Source organism: Falco rusticolus, chromosome 11, assembly GCF_015220075.1.
Source record: "Falco rusticolus isolate bFalRus1 chromosome 11, bFalRus1.pri, whole genome shotgun sequence".
In the NCBI taxonomy this organism is placed as follows: domain Eukaryota; kingdom Metazoa; phylum Chordata; class Aves; order Falconiformes; family Falconidae; genus Falco; species Falco rusticolus.
The window spans coordinates 27,628,826-27,644,453 of record NC_051197.1 but is presented as its reverse complement, the minus strand read 5'-3'; the positions used below and the strand labels follow the sequence as shown (position 1 = coordinate 27,644,453).

General features: G+C 55.1%; 1 protein-coding gene across 4 annotated transcripts in view; it reads left to right on the top strand.

The window, feature by feature from the left end:
- PBX1 (PBX homeobox 1) overlaps window positions 1-15,628 on the top strand; it is a 135,594-nt gene that overhangs the window by 75,432 nt on the left and 44,534 nt on the right. The window contains exon 1 of one of the 4 annotated variants that reach the window (XM_037404082.1): window positions 611-3,095. The exons of the other annotated variants lie outside the window; for them this stretch is intronic. Coding sequence (XP_037259979.1) covers window positions 2,879-3,095 — 217 coding nt within the window. The 5' untranslated portion in view covers window positions 611-2,878. Of the gene's footprint in view, window positions 1-610; window positions 3,096-15,628 lie in introns of those variants that run through there. 4 annotated transcript variants of the gene reach the window in all.

The window sequence follows — 15,628 nt, the reverse complement described above, 5'->3', positions numbered from 1 at the left end:
GTGCTGCCTGCCCAATTGCCCCCAGCCCCACGGGAACGGGGCAGGGCTCTCCCAGCATTACAGGTTGCTCACCCAGGGGTCTGCGAAGTCGAGAGGAGGAGGGCAGAGGGGAGAGGAGAAAAAAACCAGCAGCGAGCAGGAGGGAGGAGGGATGCAGGAGGAGATGCAAACCCGCTGCCAATTGGGCAGTTGTGTCTGTTGTCTGGAGGCTGCTGCTAACCACTCGTTACAATTAAAATGAAGTGTCCGTCAGCGGCTATCTTCGCTGTGTGGCCCATATGTTTCTGAGCTGATACTGTCCGGATTATTCTGTTTGGGAGAACGATAACGGCTGTTTATAACCTTGGCAAAGACTGAGCCCTAATCAGGCTGGAGCACATTTTCACCGACTGGCTGATAACGGGCTGTTAGCTGCCTTATCGCTGGGGAGAGATAGGCCAAAATAAGCAGATCTGTAAGCACAGGAGCCCAACCAAGAGGCACATACTCTGGCCTGGCCTTTATTTTTAGATGATCTTTTCTTTTTTTCCTTTTTCTCTTTCCCGCCCACCCCCCCCCCCTCCTTTTCCTGGCTGATTTCAGTGAAAAAGGGGGATTATTTGAGCAGAAGGGCAGGGAGGCAGCAGGTTTTGTTCACATCAGTAAATGGGGTGGCAAGAAAGGCATGTGCAAAAATAACGCAGGGGTGTTGTATCGTTTCCGTGTACCCCTCAGTTACCCCATGCACCCCCCCCTCCCCAACCCCTGAGGGCATCTCCGTCTTCGGGAAGAAGAGTGAAGTACGTCTGTCCTCCCTTGCAGCATCCCTCCTTCCCTCGCCTTCTGCTTGCTTTGTCCTCTTTTCTCTGGGGGTGGCTCTCCAAAACAGGGCAGCAGGCTGGTTTTGGGGTGGAATCAGTTTTGTGCAGAGAAAAGGCATTTTGAAAGAGGGCAGTTCTGCTGAGTTTTCTCCCCAAAATGGGATTATGCGGAAGAACGATGCACAGCGGCGAGACCTGGGTGTTTCGGCTGCAGACACCACATTGGGCCAGAGCATCTTGAAATCACGTGTGGTTGGATACCTAACGAGCCCAATTTCCCTGAAGGCAGTCTCTCAAGGAAGGTGGCTAGAGCATCTTCCCAGTCTGCACTGGTACTCGACTGTTCCCAGCAGCTGGGTTAACCCGGTGCTGTTTGTGGTGTAGGTGTGTGATCTCGGCCAAACCGTCTTCTTCCTCGGCATGGCCCGAGTCTTGCTCCATTGCACCGTGTCTCCGCTCTCGAATCTTCCAGTGGAAGTGGTCCAGATCTCCCTGCGCTGTTCCTCCCTCCCTCCCTCCGCTGCTCAGGCTCTGTACTCTGCCTTGAAGTCTCAGGCAGGTGTTCAAATAAATAATGCAGCTAAAAATACCTTTTGGCAGCAGCTGGGAGTTGTTGCGAGTGGCACTGCCGGAGTGGTGGGAATACAGCATCCCGGCTCCGCGGGCAGGTGCGTCTGTGTGCTCCGGAAAAGCAAGAGCAGGCGCTGCGGGGACAAGGGCCTGCCTGCCTCCTGGGTCTGCCACGGCCCCACCGACAAGCTGAAGAGTTGATTCTGCCCTCCCCGGCTTTGAAGCAGGCGTTGCCTTTGCTGAGGCTGGCTTTCAGTGGAAGGATGCTGCCGAGGGGACCCACCAGCTGTGTCCTAACTCACGGAGGAATGTCATGCCAGCCCTGCGCTCTGACTGCATCAGCAGGCATCAGGAAAGAATCATTTGCACTGTGGTGGTGTCTCAGACCGTTTCCCCTTTTGGGGGGAGCACTTTGCAAGCTGGATTGTACCACCACCTCCGGGGAAGGATGCTGTGCCCTTCCCAGCCACCTCCAGGTGCTGTGAGAGCACTTGGCGCCTCGAGCTTTTGGTCCAGTTTGCTGGAAGCGGCTGTTTTAAACTCTGCCCCCAAAACCCTCTGCTGACTGCCTTTTCCAGGGGAGTCATCCTAGCTGAAGGTAGCTCCCAGAGGCTTTCCCTCCCATTCCACCTGCCTGGACCCAGACCTGGCAGCCCCAACCCCAGTGGCTGCAGAGGGCTCCATGTCCACTAGTGCTTATCTCCTCGCTCTGCTTGGAGACCCTTTGAGACCTCCCCCAGCAGCAAATAGTTGGACGACAGATTTAATTATTGCAGCAGGAACGTTGCTGGGGGCAGTTGGCCACAAACTGACCTTGGTTTTTCTCTCGCCCAACTGATAGCAAACCCTTTGCTGCAGGTCAGAGCTGCTCCCACTCCGATGCGCAGAGGAGGGATGCTAGGCTGCTCCTCGTCCTGTGCCCATGCGTTTTGGGGAGTGCTGGTCACCTTCTGCACCAGCTGTGGGCCTTTTGGTGGGTTGTCCTTGCGCACCTCAGCTTGGAGAGCAAAGTGGCTTGTTAATGAGTCCCAAAGCAATTGTGCAAGGATAGGTGCTGGGGAAGCTGGGATGCTCCTGAGCTGCATGCTGCTCAGTGAGGTCTGAGACCTGGTCCTGCTCATAGTGCTGGCAGAAGCCATGTCAGTCCTTCAGTACTGGCTGCCATTGCTTGTCCTCCCTCTCTAGGAGCAGGGGAAGCTGCTGGTGGGGCTGGTGTACTGGCTGAGGGTCATCTGTGGTCTGGGCGACGCTTGAGTGATGCTGGAGTCCCGCAGTGCTGCTGCCTCATTGCAGTTCTGGCCACAGCTCCCTTTTGAGGCCTGAAAAGACGAAGCCAAATGGTATGCTGGAAAACCTTCCTGACTCCGAGGGACATGCTGTCTAGGAATTGCTGGCTGCTTTTCCGTGCGTTTTGGGTGTATTTGGCCTGTTTTGACAGCAAAAGTGCAAGCACGGGGCAAAATGAGCGAAGGGTTGGACAACTTTCGGAGTGAAAACGTGGTCTGGCTATGGTGTGGTGGTCCAGCTACAGTGTGTGGTGGTCCAGCACGTGCCCCTACAAGCATGTCCGCAGTGACTTATCTTGGTCCCCAGAGCTGGGGGGTTTGCTGTGGTTCAACAGCCTGCTGCCGGCCCGTGAAATGCAATCAGAGCTACACGGATGCCACGAGCCAGGGCAAGCTGACTCTTCCCATCTCATCCTGCAGAGAACAAACAGAGCTCAAGGTAAAGCGCTGAAATTTCACCGTGACCTTTTCTTAAAGCATTATAATCAAGTTGAACGTTTCCAGTTGTCCCACTAATGTTTGCCCCATGGGAGAAGGCGTCCTGCTTTGAGGGAGGATGTTTGTGGCGACGAGCATGCCTGCCCCGGGAGCTTGTGGTGCTGGATGCCAAATGCCTGCTGGGGGCTGGGGAGGCGGGGGGCAGAGGCCGGGGCTGCTCCCTGCCTCCTGCTGTAATGCAGCCAGGGGAAGGAATGCGCTGAATGCTCTGCATCTGCTACAGCCTTTGCTCAGGGCTCTTCGACACATGGATTGTAAAACACACACCGCCTCACACCGCCTGACGTGTCGCTGGGCACCCGTAAGGCCTCCCAAGTGTGATTTCGAGGCGTTGCTGTTGGCTCGGGCTGTGGGTTTGGCAGCTCCTGCCTGCAGGCAGGTTGGAGTTGGCTTGAGGGAACCTAGAGCTGGAGCCGGAGGGGCTTGATCCAAGGATGTGAGGAGTCGTGGGGGCAGAGAGAGCCATCAGAGTCTGGCCTGGGCACAGAGGAAGCCTTTCTGGGGAGAAGGGATGAGCAGCTTTTATGCTGCTGCATCTGCTAGACCCATCTTTCTCCTGAGGTCATGGCCTCTTTATGCTGGCGTCTTGTCATGCTGGGTCTGGGGCTCCTCCTTCCTGCACGCAGGAGCATCTCGCTTCAGCTTGGAACAGGAGCTGCCCATGCTGCGCCCTCTGGTCCCTGTGGTTTGCCTGGCACAGAGACTGGGGTTTCCATGTCCCTCAACTAGCAGTGGAGAAGATGACGCTGTCTTTGTTGATGATGAAGGGGACAAGGTCCACTTGGTGTCCTGCTCTGTCTCCCAGAGCCACGCAAGAGGGGTAACCCAGATGCTCCGTGCAGTTTGCCCATGCAAGCACAGCTGTGTGATTCCTGCAGGACTGGGGAGGTGGCCCATCTGCAGAGGGAAGATGTTTTTGCAGACCCTGCCCCAGCCAGGACACCCTCACTGAGTTTGGCTCAAAATGCCCGTGACCTTCAGGCGCGCTTTTTTGCTCCCCAACAGATTTTTGAAAGATATTTAAGGGCTGAAGGATGGAAATACTTCTGTGGGGGACGGAGTGGTGGTGGGAGCAGCAGTGCTGGGATGGAAGCACAAGGGCTGCCGGACCTGTCCAGGCACCCACAGAGCTGCAGACAGCCCATCGCTGGAAGCGGGCTTCGGCCTCACCAGCCTCGCTAGCTTGCAGACACCTCCCAAAGCAGCTGGCTCCCCATGGCTGCATCCATGTGTGAGGTGAGCCCTTCTCCCTGCTGCACCTGGCCAGTCTGTGCCTCCCAGCGAAGTGAGGGTCCCCTCCAGCTGTGCGCGTGTGCTGGCACCCCTGACTTTTAGCTCGTGTTGGCTTACAACAATGCGTATGTATAAGGAGCAGGCTGGAGGGTGATGCGGGGCTGGCCCTGCGGCTAGGGGGGGGTGATTTTATTTTTGAAATTTTCCTTTGAAATGTTCCAACAATCCCAATTCAGTTTTGACCAGGAAGGCAGGATGGCTGGGTGGGATACTGCTGCTTCCCAAGGGTTTCCTCCAGGCAGCAGCTCTGTTTGCACAAGGCATCGGATGCGGCTGTAATGTTCTCAGTGAGGATCCGTTTTAAGCATGGAAAATCAAGTTCACCACCTTGCTGAAGCCTTGTCTGAGCCAGCTGCTGTACAGCGTCGTTGGGTACGGTGGTTTGGGCGATGGTTGGGACCTCTGGAGAAGCACATCTGGTCTGTGGTTGGTCCCAAATGATGGCATAGATGTGGTGCCAGTGCTGTGCAGTGGGGTGGCTGTGGGCTGGGGGTTTCAGGGTGGCACCTCTTGGGTGATCTTGCTTTATCCCCCTCCCATACATACCCGGAGTGTCTGAAAACATGATCATGCCCTACTTGTTTCCTTCCTGGGGGTGGATGGGGCTCACCGGCGACCTGCCCCTGAACACGGCATTGCCTGCTGCTGCCCGCAGCTGCCCTGGCGAGGAGGGTCCAGCCTGGCTTTTGGGGGCAGGCAGCTGTGCATCCTGTGGCTGTGCTGTGGGTAGAGCGACCTCGGGAAGCTGCTGCCGCGTGGACATGGTCTAAGTGGGGACGGTGCCTTCCCAGGCTCGGATGCGGTCATCTGTGGCGGGATGGTTGGGCAACCAAAGCACAGGAGTGCTAAGGGGCGTAGGATTAAAGGCAGTGGTCTCTTCGAGAGCCCACGGCGGAGAGGTGAAGCTGGGCTGGGGAGCCCTGTGACAGGCCTGGCAGCCAGGCAGGCGAGTCTGGTCTGTGCGTTTGTGTTCGCTTGTTCTGCGCCTCCTTCCCAGGCGTTAACTCCTTGCTGATGGAGTGGCCTCCCAGGCCAGCACACCAGTGCCCCCTCCCCACATCGCTGCCCACCCCCATGGCTCCCCATCTGGCACTGGCTCTGGGTGCCCCCCTCCACCTTCCTCCCCGGGGTGGGTAGGGGACCTGCTGCCTCCTCCCAGGCAGGTCTCCCTCGCACAAAATGGCTCCCCCCGAGCCCCCCCCCCACCCCCCAGCTTCCCCTTCCTCCCTTCCCCAAAACTTTCTTGCTCCGGGGTTCGCCGCAGAGCTGTCCTCTGTCTCTCAGTTGTTCCCGGCTGTCAGAGGTTATATATATCCGCTCTGCTCATGCTCATCCTCTGTAACCATTTTCTGCTACAGAATCTTCTGGCTGCTCGTTGAAGCCTTAATCCGTAATGCAGCGATCAATGGGTGTGCGCCTTTACCACTCGGATGCTCATTTTTTAATCCCCACTGCCTCCTTCAATGTCATCCCTTCCCATTTTTCTTTATAGAATTTCAGGTCTACTGTACCTGCTGATTACTTAGCAGAGACTGCTGGACATCTCCCTTAATTAATTCCATCGATTTCTCAAATCCCACAAGGTTTGGGGTCCTTAGATTTCTGAAGCAGCTAAATGGAATGTCTAAATTCCGACATTTTCCCTCTATAAATTGTTTTGCCAGGGAGACGCTGGGAGGCAGCGCTCCGGCTTTATTTATTTGGAGGCGATGTTAGCCCTGGAGCCTTCCCCGTCCTTGCTGCGGGCGCTGAGGAGGGCGTTGGGAGGGGGATGCCGCTCGCCCTCATCGCCCGGTCGTGCCACCCGTCCCAGGGGTGCTCTTGCACACCCCCAGGTCCTCCACTGCCACGTGCCTCGGAAGCAGCATCCTCCCAGTGAAGGAGCGGGGTCCGACCAGCCTCAGGAGGGGAATGGAGCTCCTGGAAGGGACCTATTTACCAGTTGGGCCCTCACCGTGTGCGGCTGGGGAAGACTCTGTTGCTATGCGCAGGGAGCTTAATTTTATTATTACTCTCTGCTATTTAATGTCTGTCTCTCAGGCAGCTGGTGATGTTTTAATGAAGCTGGAATTGCATAGTCTGTAGCGCTGGATAATCGTAAGCTGCCGAGTCAGAATCAAATTAATAATTCATGAAATTAAAGTGTATAATTAATTCGAACTGTGCAGATGAGGAGGGACCGGAGTCTTCGGCCTGAAAGGACCGCACACATGTCCATAAAACAGGCGTACGTGCGTCCGTCTGCAATGGCAGGCGCATCTGCGCCAGGTCGCTGGCAGGGCTGGGCAGATCTGCCGTGTCTCACCTCCCCAGCCCCAGGTCCTTGGGCCATGGTACCTTCCTGGGCTGTAAGGCATAGAGGCTTAGTTTTACTTGGTTTTATTTGGGAACTTTGCCACGCACGCATTCTATTTTCAGGTTAAAACTTCCACAGTAGCATGTTGGGTCCAAAAATGGTGATATTTGGTGGGTGAGGAAGTCCACCTGGCCGTGTCGTTGGGTATGGCCACATCTCCCTTCCCCTGGAGAGAAGCGAGATGTGCCTCTCCCCTTTGCAGTATCGTTAATTTTTCTGTGATTGTATTGGATTTCTCATTGGACCTGGTGTGAAACTACTGGGAATGGAGCAGCCACTGGACTGCTCTGGGCTTCTGCAGCAAAATGTCCCAATTATTTGGGCTTAAAAAGGTAGAGAGGGTCAACTTGGTGGCATTAAAACCATCGCCCCACCAGCATGGAAGGTCTATTTCCGTTGGCGACTTGTGTTCCCAACCACGTAAGTAAAAGCCAGAGGGACTTGTTGCTACTTACGCAGGTTGGAACCACCATGAAGGATGCAGGCCTGAAAGTTTGAGATGTACCAGTTGCAAGTAGGTAGGATGACTAGGCTGAGCAACGCTGGAGGTTTAGGGAGCTTTTAGCTTTGGGTCTAGTTGGACCTAACAGCAACATTGTTGATGCATCTTGGAGAAAGCACTGACCCTGGTCCTCATATTCCTGCAAGTCTTTGCCAGCTTTGAGAGGAGCAATGGGCAGGCAAGCAGGGGAGGTTGCACCACTTCACCTACACTGTCTTCTGGGGAGAGAGGTATTGTTGTGTCCTGATCCAGGGTGGGACAGCTGGGAATTGTCTTGGGAGCCGTTACAGGAGCCGTTTCTCTTGAGCCTTTCAATGCATGGGGACGGGGCTTCCTTATGGGTGTAGAGATGAAGTTGCATAGCTAAGTGAGACTGGAGGAAATTTGGACGCAAAGACACACACAAGCTAAAATAAAACACATATTTGGGTCTGCAGTGCCCATCTTCCCAAGAGTCTTGAGTTGCCCATGCACTGGAGACTTGGCTACTCACCCTAGCTGAGATGTTGAATGTTTTGCAGCTTTGAAGGCCATATCTTTAGCATCTATGGTCTGTACAGATAGCTGTTGGCTGATACCTGTGGAGAAGAAGCAGGCCCAGCCAGGCTTTCCTGCCTCCACCATTAAACCGTCTGAGGTCATTGCTGCTTCTGGAGCAGAGCAACATCCTGCACTCTTTCTGCCTGGCCGGAGCAGATTTGTGTATTTGGTTACAGCTTCCCATTTTATGTTATTTTTGTGCAAGGCAAAATGTTGGCATTGTGGATTTTGGGGGTGTATTTCTTGAAGACATTTACGAGGGAATCTTTTATTCATATGAATATATATATATTTTAGCCAAAAATCTGGCTGCAGCAAAATAATGTGATTTGCTGTAAATGCCATAGCTGTGAAGGATCTCAAGTACAAAGCTGATGGAATATCTATTTAGAAAACTATTGGTTGAAAGTAAAATTGCACTGGGAGGACAGTGTGAGTTCGTTTTAGGGGTGTGAATCAGGAACCCTCCCCACTCTTAAGTTGACTGCAAAATCCTTTCACCCTGGGTAGGCACACACAGTTCTTGCACCAGGCACAGCCCTCTTGAGGTAGCATCCATGTTCAGGCACCTGCCTAGTTCAGGAAGGTGAGGTTTGGTGGAGCACCACTTGAGTCTACTTAATTTTTCCTGCTCCGTTTGGTGACTGGTGGCCCTGGGGGCTGAGGAACACCACGTTTCTCCTTGGGAGGGGATGAAAGCTGTGAATTCCCCTTTTTCCAACTGAGACACAACAGCAAAGTCTGTTTCTGGGTCGGACAGGCGTTAGACATTGGCTGGTTGGTGGGTGTTTTAGCTGGATGGTTTCAGTTCCAGAGGCGAGGCAGTATTTCAGTATCAAAGGGGTTTTTAACACTCCCTGCCTAGGCTTTGGAGCCTAGGTATACCACCCATCCACCCTGTACTGTGTGATGAAAAGGCAAGATACGCAGGACCTTCATGCTCATTAACTGCGTGCAATTAAGGCCCAAAGCTTTTGCAATACCTAGTGAAATCAGGCAATTGCTTTTGGACCACCATGGTTGCAGTTCTACTCTTGAAATCCCATTGGCATCTCTCTGCCTTGACAGCAAACCTTGTCCCAGAGTTTGGGGTGCTGGTGAGTGATGCAGTTTGAGGACCAGAAGAGTGAAAGATATTTTTCTGAATTGTCCCCAGTTTTCTGTAATAGCTCAGAGCCAACCATGCATCCTGGCTGTGTGGGACGAAGGCATGAAACCGAATCAGGACGGTGTAGTTTGCTCCCTGAGCTTGCTCTTAGCGTTCAGACATGACAAGCTGTAGCTGAGCCTCTCGGACCCTGTTTTGCCTCTCCGTCTTGTGCTTTCCCCATTGCTGGAAGAAAGGGAAGGGAAGGATTTCCCCTTCCTTGTGAGCATGGCTAAACATCAGCAAAGGTCTCTGAGGTAGCACGGCACTGGGTAAATGCTGAGTGGTATTAATAATAGCCTGCCCCTTTTTGGTAATGTGCTCCCCTTTGGAGTCCAGATCTTTTATTATTATTATCATTATTATGATTATGATTATTGTAGCTGTTATGGCGCAGGGAAACTGAGGAGCAAAGCTGGCTGCCTCCATTGCTTTGTCTCCATCCTGCTCAGTTGCCCCCTGCCCAGTGCCTACCTGTGGGGTGGGTGGTTTATATACCACCCCCTGAGCAGCTCCTGCTCTCTGGAGGGTTCGGGGGAGCCCAGCAGCTCCTCATCCCCTGGGCTGCTTGCAGAGGGTGGCAGGGAGACCCTTGGCTCTTGGGTTGGAGCTGCTCCCTTCTGCTTGCAGATCCACACAGCGCTGCAGGGGCAGATGGGGAGGTAGAAACAGGCAGGGGGAGTGGAGTTGGGGGTGGGAGCCCGGCTGAAAGGGTTACTGCCAAACACAAACAAAAACACGATGCAAATGAGCAGCTTGCAACAGGTAGCCTTAATCAGATGCTGTCAGATGAATTCAGCATCTCTCCGATTGTCGCCTGCACTAGCCTTCCGTTCAGAAGCCCTCATCTGCTCCAGATGTGGTTTAATTTACTGCGACTTGGCTAATTACTGTAATTAAGGATTAATTACTGTTAATTACTTTCACATAAACTCAACGCCAGTCAAAGAGCGGAGCCTTATGAAGCCTGCCACAGCAGCGAACACAAGCACGGCAGCTTGGGTGGGCCCACCGGGTCCTCAGGGCGATGCTGAGCTGGTACCCACCGCCTGGCCAGCCCCTGGCCCTGGCCCTCGCCCCGTGGGTCACCCCCTTCCCGGCCCTCCTGGGGCCAGCGGGCACGCGTGGCAGGGCTCCAGATGGCATCCAGCGAGCCAGCCACCGTTATTATCGTTAATAATTAGATAGAGCAGGGATTTGCTGTGCAAACCCTAGTTAGGAAGGGGAGACCAGCGGCGTCTCTGGCAGGCTCTTGAAAGATGCGATGGATTAACCACCTTTCCCACCCCCAGCCCTTCACGACGCTCCCACCTGCCGTGTCCTCCGCCACCCCATCCCCAGCCGAGGACCTTGCTGGAGACCCTTAATATGTGAGAGACACAAAATTGTTACGCTTCCTCTAGCATCGCGCTTTAGCAAACAAGGGGAAAAAATCAACCCTGTATCTAAGGGAACAGGAGCTGGGAAAACCTGCGGTGGGTGCGGGAAGGAGCGCCAAAATGATTCATGGACAGTACGGCATGCAATATTCCCAGGGGAAGCAGGGGTCTGCTGATGACGGAGGGCCTGCCCTGCTTCCCTGGCTCCCTTAGACTTGTTAGGCTCAGTATCTATCAGGCTTATTAGTTTTAAAAGTCCTGGGGCTTTTTCCACCACAGCAGAGGGTGGAAGACCCTGCTGTGGGTAGGGGGGACACGAGGTGCAGTGGTGGCAGCAGAGCCAGGTGCGGGCCGTGGCCCGTCCTCACCCATTGCCTGCGGCCCTGGCTTGGTCTCGCGGCCGCGCATGTAATATGAAGGCAGGATGGGGAGAGAAAAATCGGCATGATTAGATGGGTATTGTTCTATTAGATCTCTGCCTGCTTGCTGTTGTGTCTCAGCATTTGAAGATGAAACATATTCATTTAGCTCCCAGGATGAATGGTTTTAATAAGGGGAGCAAGATGAGGTGGGGTAGTCCTGATGACTTCAGAGACCCATCAACTCTCCCCCTAAGGCCATTTTGGTGATGACATGGGCCACACGACCATTAACGCCGCAATCAGGACAAGTTTTCCGTGTCCCTGCGAATCCTTCAGCTGGGAAGAGCGTGTTTTGGAGCCCAGGAGGAGATGTGTATCAGCAGTAATCGGATTGAGCCTGCGGGGAGGGCAGGCAGGGGGTGAAGCAGGAGCTCCCAGAATGCGATTCCCAGGGGAGAGGCAAGGGAGAGCAGAGATGCAGGTGGCTGGCTGTCCGGGGAGGGGGCGGTTCGGGGGGCATGTTGCCAGCTAGTGTCTTCTGGATCGCCACCTTCCCCGCATCCCAGCACCTGACTGATGCCATCCTGCGCAGGGGCTGAGACCTGGCAGCACTTGCTCGTTAGGTATTTCAGTGCGATGCAGTGCCTCCCTCTGCCATCCCACCCGGCCCCCAACTGCCTCCCTGCCATCCGCCCCCAGGCTGGCCGTGGCCTGCTTAAGCCCCAAATCATGATCATTCCCGTTATTAGGAGCATCTCTGGGGGCAGGGGAAGGGACACCATGCCGCTGCCGGTGTCCGCATGCCCCAGCCTTGCCGATTTGGAGCCGGGGGTGCGCGGGGGGAAGCACGCTCCGGCAAGCGAGACGGGGAAGCCAGCCGGCGCTCCGGCTGTCAGCTCCGCTCAGCCCGGCTGTCAGGCACGGGGATGCAGAGGGCCTCATTGCTTTAATTGACACCTTCCCCTCGCATCCCACGCTTGGCCATCCCAGCCTTACCCTTCCTTTCATCTTCCTTCTCCTCTCTGGGAGGAAGCGGGGTGCAGTCCAGCCCTCCTCCTGTACCTCCCTCAGTCCCTGCACCCCTGAAGCCAAGACTGGGGAGAAGCGGAGAGACCAAGGGCTGGACCAGGCTGGGTGCAGGAGCACGGTTGGCATCCCTTACATGACAGCTTTCTGCGTGCTGACCTTCTTGAATATCGGAGCATCCCCTGTGGATTTCCTTGCCCCTGTCCTTTTCCAAGGCACTGCAGAATTGTCTCGCGGCAGCACTCCTGGGTAATTACTGCCCATGGAAGGACCAGCGCCTGAAGACCCATAGGATTTCTGGTCATGCCTTGCTGTTTTGGAAGCATCTCTGCGCTCATCAGTGAGAAGGAGCAAGGGCTGGTTCCTCTGCGGAGCGTGTACTGGCCGTGCTGTAAGGCCTTATGAAGCCCAAAGGAGAGGGTGAAAGGTGGGGGCTGGAGGAGCTGGTAGGATGACTTCATCTTCACCAGTCATCTCCAATGCAAATCACACCCAGCACATCAGGGTGTCCTGCTGAAAGCCAGGAGAGCCTGCCGCTTTCAGGGCCAGGAGAGGGGATGGATCCGCAAGGGGTGCCGGTGGTTTGGGGCTGGTGCCCCTTTCCTGGAGGGGACAGCAAATGTGCCGCTGCCAAATGAATGGGAAGCAGCAGAGCTCAGGTTTCTGGTCCATTAGGAGATAGATGCAAGGACAGGCTGTGATTCTGCTTGAGCAGGACCAAGGCTTCCTCTGGAAGGTTGCTAGGACCTGGGTGAAGGTTCTCGCAGGGTGAAGGACGTGTTTGGAAAATACTATCTCCAAAGCTCCAGGTGTTAACTCTGGGTAAACTGAGGCACAGCGCCCAGGGCTGGTGCTCAGACCAGGTGTGATGGCAGCCACCACGCTTGGCATGTGGCAGTGACTCCTATCCCACCCTCTCCCACAACCTGACCTTGGCTGCTCCATCCAGCCCCCCACAGCTCGCCCACCCCAGCTAGCAGATACCTTCCAACAAGGTCCTTCCTTTGGATGGGAGCCTTAGAAAGCTTTGCTGTGACCAGGTCTGGTCCTGCAAGGACCAACCCCCTGCTCCTTGCCTCTGCCTGCTGGGAACGGGCCATGCAAATAAAATCTAGCTGCTCTCCCCTCCCCCCCCCCTTCCCCTGGCTTTCCTTGCCGGGGGCCTCGTGAACCGAGTCACCTCCGACGTTCAACCTGAGCAGCCAGCGCAGGCAACAGGGAAAGATCTCCCATGGACTGTGCTGTCTTTGCTCTCTATTTATTTTAAAGTTGGGAGCTCTTTGATGTCTGCCTTTGCAGCTCTTATTCTGCCAGGAGGCTCAGAGCAGCCTGTGTAATTAGCCCAGAAAAATGCCGCTTTCATGTGGTTTGGGGGACCCAAGTGGAGAAGAGATTGCCAAGGGCTTTGTTCTGCTGCGGAGAAATGTGGGTTGGGGTTTGGTGGGTTTCAGCAGAGCTCTTCTCGCCCTTCCCTTTTTCTCCTACTGTGGGGTGGAGCTGGGGGTTTTGGCAGGGAAGGCACACGTGGCAAGCTGCTGCTCCACGGGAGACAGGCCATTCGGTGCTGGGCTGGTGTTTTGGGAACGTGCAGGAGCATCTTGCTGCTTGAGCAAGGGATCAGATAGAGCCATGCTCCAGCTGGCCCAGGGGAAGGGTCCCTAGGTACTGCAGGATCGCTTCCCACAGCTGGGAAGAGAATTCAGTTCTCTTCCTGACTCACCCTAAAGAGCACCCAAGGCAGGGCGCTGCTCTCCCGGTCCCTGCTGGTCCCTGCCTCGAGCATCGCTGCCTGCACGAGTGTGCGCCGAGGGATGTGGAGCAGAGGGATACAGCCCCTCGCTGCCGGCTCTCGATCTGGTGATCGCCACGGGTGGGTGGTGGTGGAGGATGGCAGGTCCGTGTTTGCTGCCCTGCCGGTGTGGTGAGAGCCACCGGATTCTGTGTGTGGGATTCTGTGTGTGACCCTTTCTTGCACCAGGGGTTTCCAAAAGTGCGGGGGCCCTTTGGGTTGCCTTGGCATGACAGGGCACAGTTTCAGCCTTGCCTTTTAGCCCTTTCCCTCTGCCTGTAAATCAGCAGCAGCAGGTCTGTGGCCCTGGAAGGGGGCTTTTGCAGCAGGGTGGGTACAAGGTGCCGAGGTCTGTGGCCCTGCCTGTGTGGCAGTGACCCGCTGCTCTGCTTGTCTCTCTGGCACCTGACAGCAGGATGCTGCCTGTACTCAGGGCACTGGCCGTGATGCTGAAGCTTTCCAGTGAAGCAGTTTTTATTCCCAGTTGTCAGTGGGCACAGCCGGGGTGTCTTTCCCCTCCCCCCCGCCCCCCCACTTTTATTCGCTGCCCTCTGAGCCCACGAGACTTTTGCGAACAGGCCATTTGCTTTCCTCTAGCATGCGCGAGCAGGGTGCTGCCAACCATGTCCACCAAGCCTTTTAGCTTCATGCATCATCCTGGATGGTCCTGGATCAGCACAAGAAAAACATCTTCCTGCAGCTACTGCTGTCCTGGAGGTACTTTTGTCCCTTTCCTGCCTTTTTAGCCGGGGTAAATGTATTGCTTTTCATATCTATTCTGGGACCCATCCAGGTCCTCCCAGTTGCAGTGGGACCAGCAAAGAGAGGCCAGAGATGCTTCGGCAGGAAAAGTAGAGATGTCATCCTGCCCTAGGAGGTGGGTGCATTGGTAAACTGGTTTTCAGGATCCTGGGAACTTGGTTTGGGAATATATCTGTGTCAAGTTGATGGTGAAGGGGTGCTCTGATCCTCCCTGTGTGCCAGGATCTCCCCATCCTGAAAGCAGCGAGAGGCACAGAGCACCTCAGAAACTGAGCAGCGAATGGGTTTCATTTTTCCCCCCACTTTTTCTCCCCTGGGACCTGAAAAATACCCACAACAGGCAACCTGAACCCACCCAACAAACCCTAAGCCAACAGATAATTGCATTTGTCCCCAAACCAGGGCTGATGCGCAGAGCTAGCTGCTGTGGATATCGGCAGAGGTCTTATCTTCTCCCTGTTATTTCTCATGTATCCCTTGCTTAAAGATCTTGTGCCATCTTCCTGCCTAGAAGGGAGCCGTGGGGCCTCCCCAGGGAGCTCCCTCCTCTTCCCGGGCCTGATTCCTTCAGCTTTCGCTTGGGGAATGAACGGATGCGACGGAGCCCCCCGCACGTGGGGCACGAGTCCCCAGCGCCTGTGTGTGCCACGTGCGTGTGCGTGCAGGGTCCGGGTTATACAGGGGAGTATGGTATTTAGACCACATTAATGAGCATACAGGAGAGCAGGAAAAATGGATCATTTATGGTTACGATCTGGCTACTGTCAAAATACAGCGTTATTTTGACGGTTGCTTTGTCTTTGCTCCCTGAGCAATATGAAGGTAGTTTCTTAGCAACAAAACTGTGTTCGCAAACAACACCAGTGAAAAACAACCCCCCAGAAGAAGAGGAGGTGGCCTCGTGAGCACCACTCCCGTGTGTCCCCTGCCCGTGTCGCATCTGTAAATTAGATGGAGAACATCTTACCGGATGGCAGGCACTTGCCCGTGGTCGTGGTGCCATGCGAGCGCTGCCCCGGACCCCCCTGGGGTGGGTTGCTTGGGGTGTGATTGCTGTCCCTTTTGCAGATGGGTAAACTGAGGCAGCCCTGGGAGGGAGGAGTGTTGTGGGTTGGCCTTTAGGTGACTGGGGAGGGTTTGAGCTTCTGCTGAGTGATGCTTACCATGTGGTGGCTGACAGGCACTGTCTTGGACCTGTCTTGGCCAAGGTCTTGGCCAAGGTCTTCTCCAGGATCTCGGCCCTGCATCTCAGATGGATCCCAGAAGGAGGGCAGGAGGGAGCTGCCTGCAAACCATTTTGGCAGTGGTTCTGCCGTGC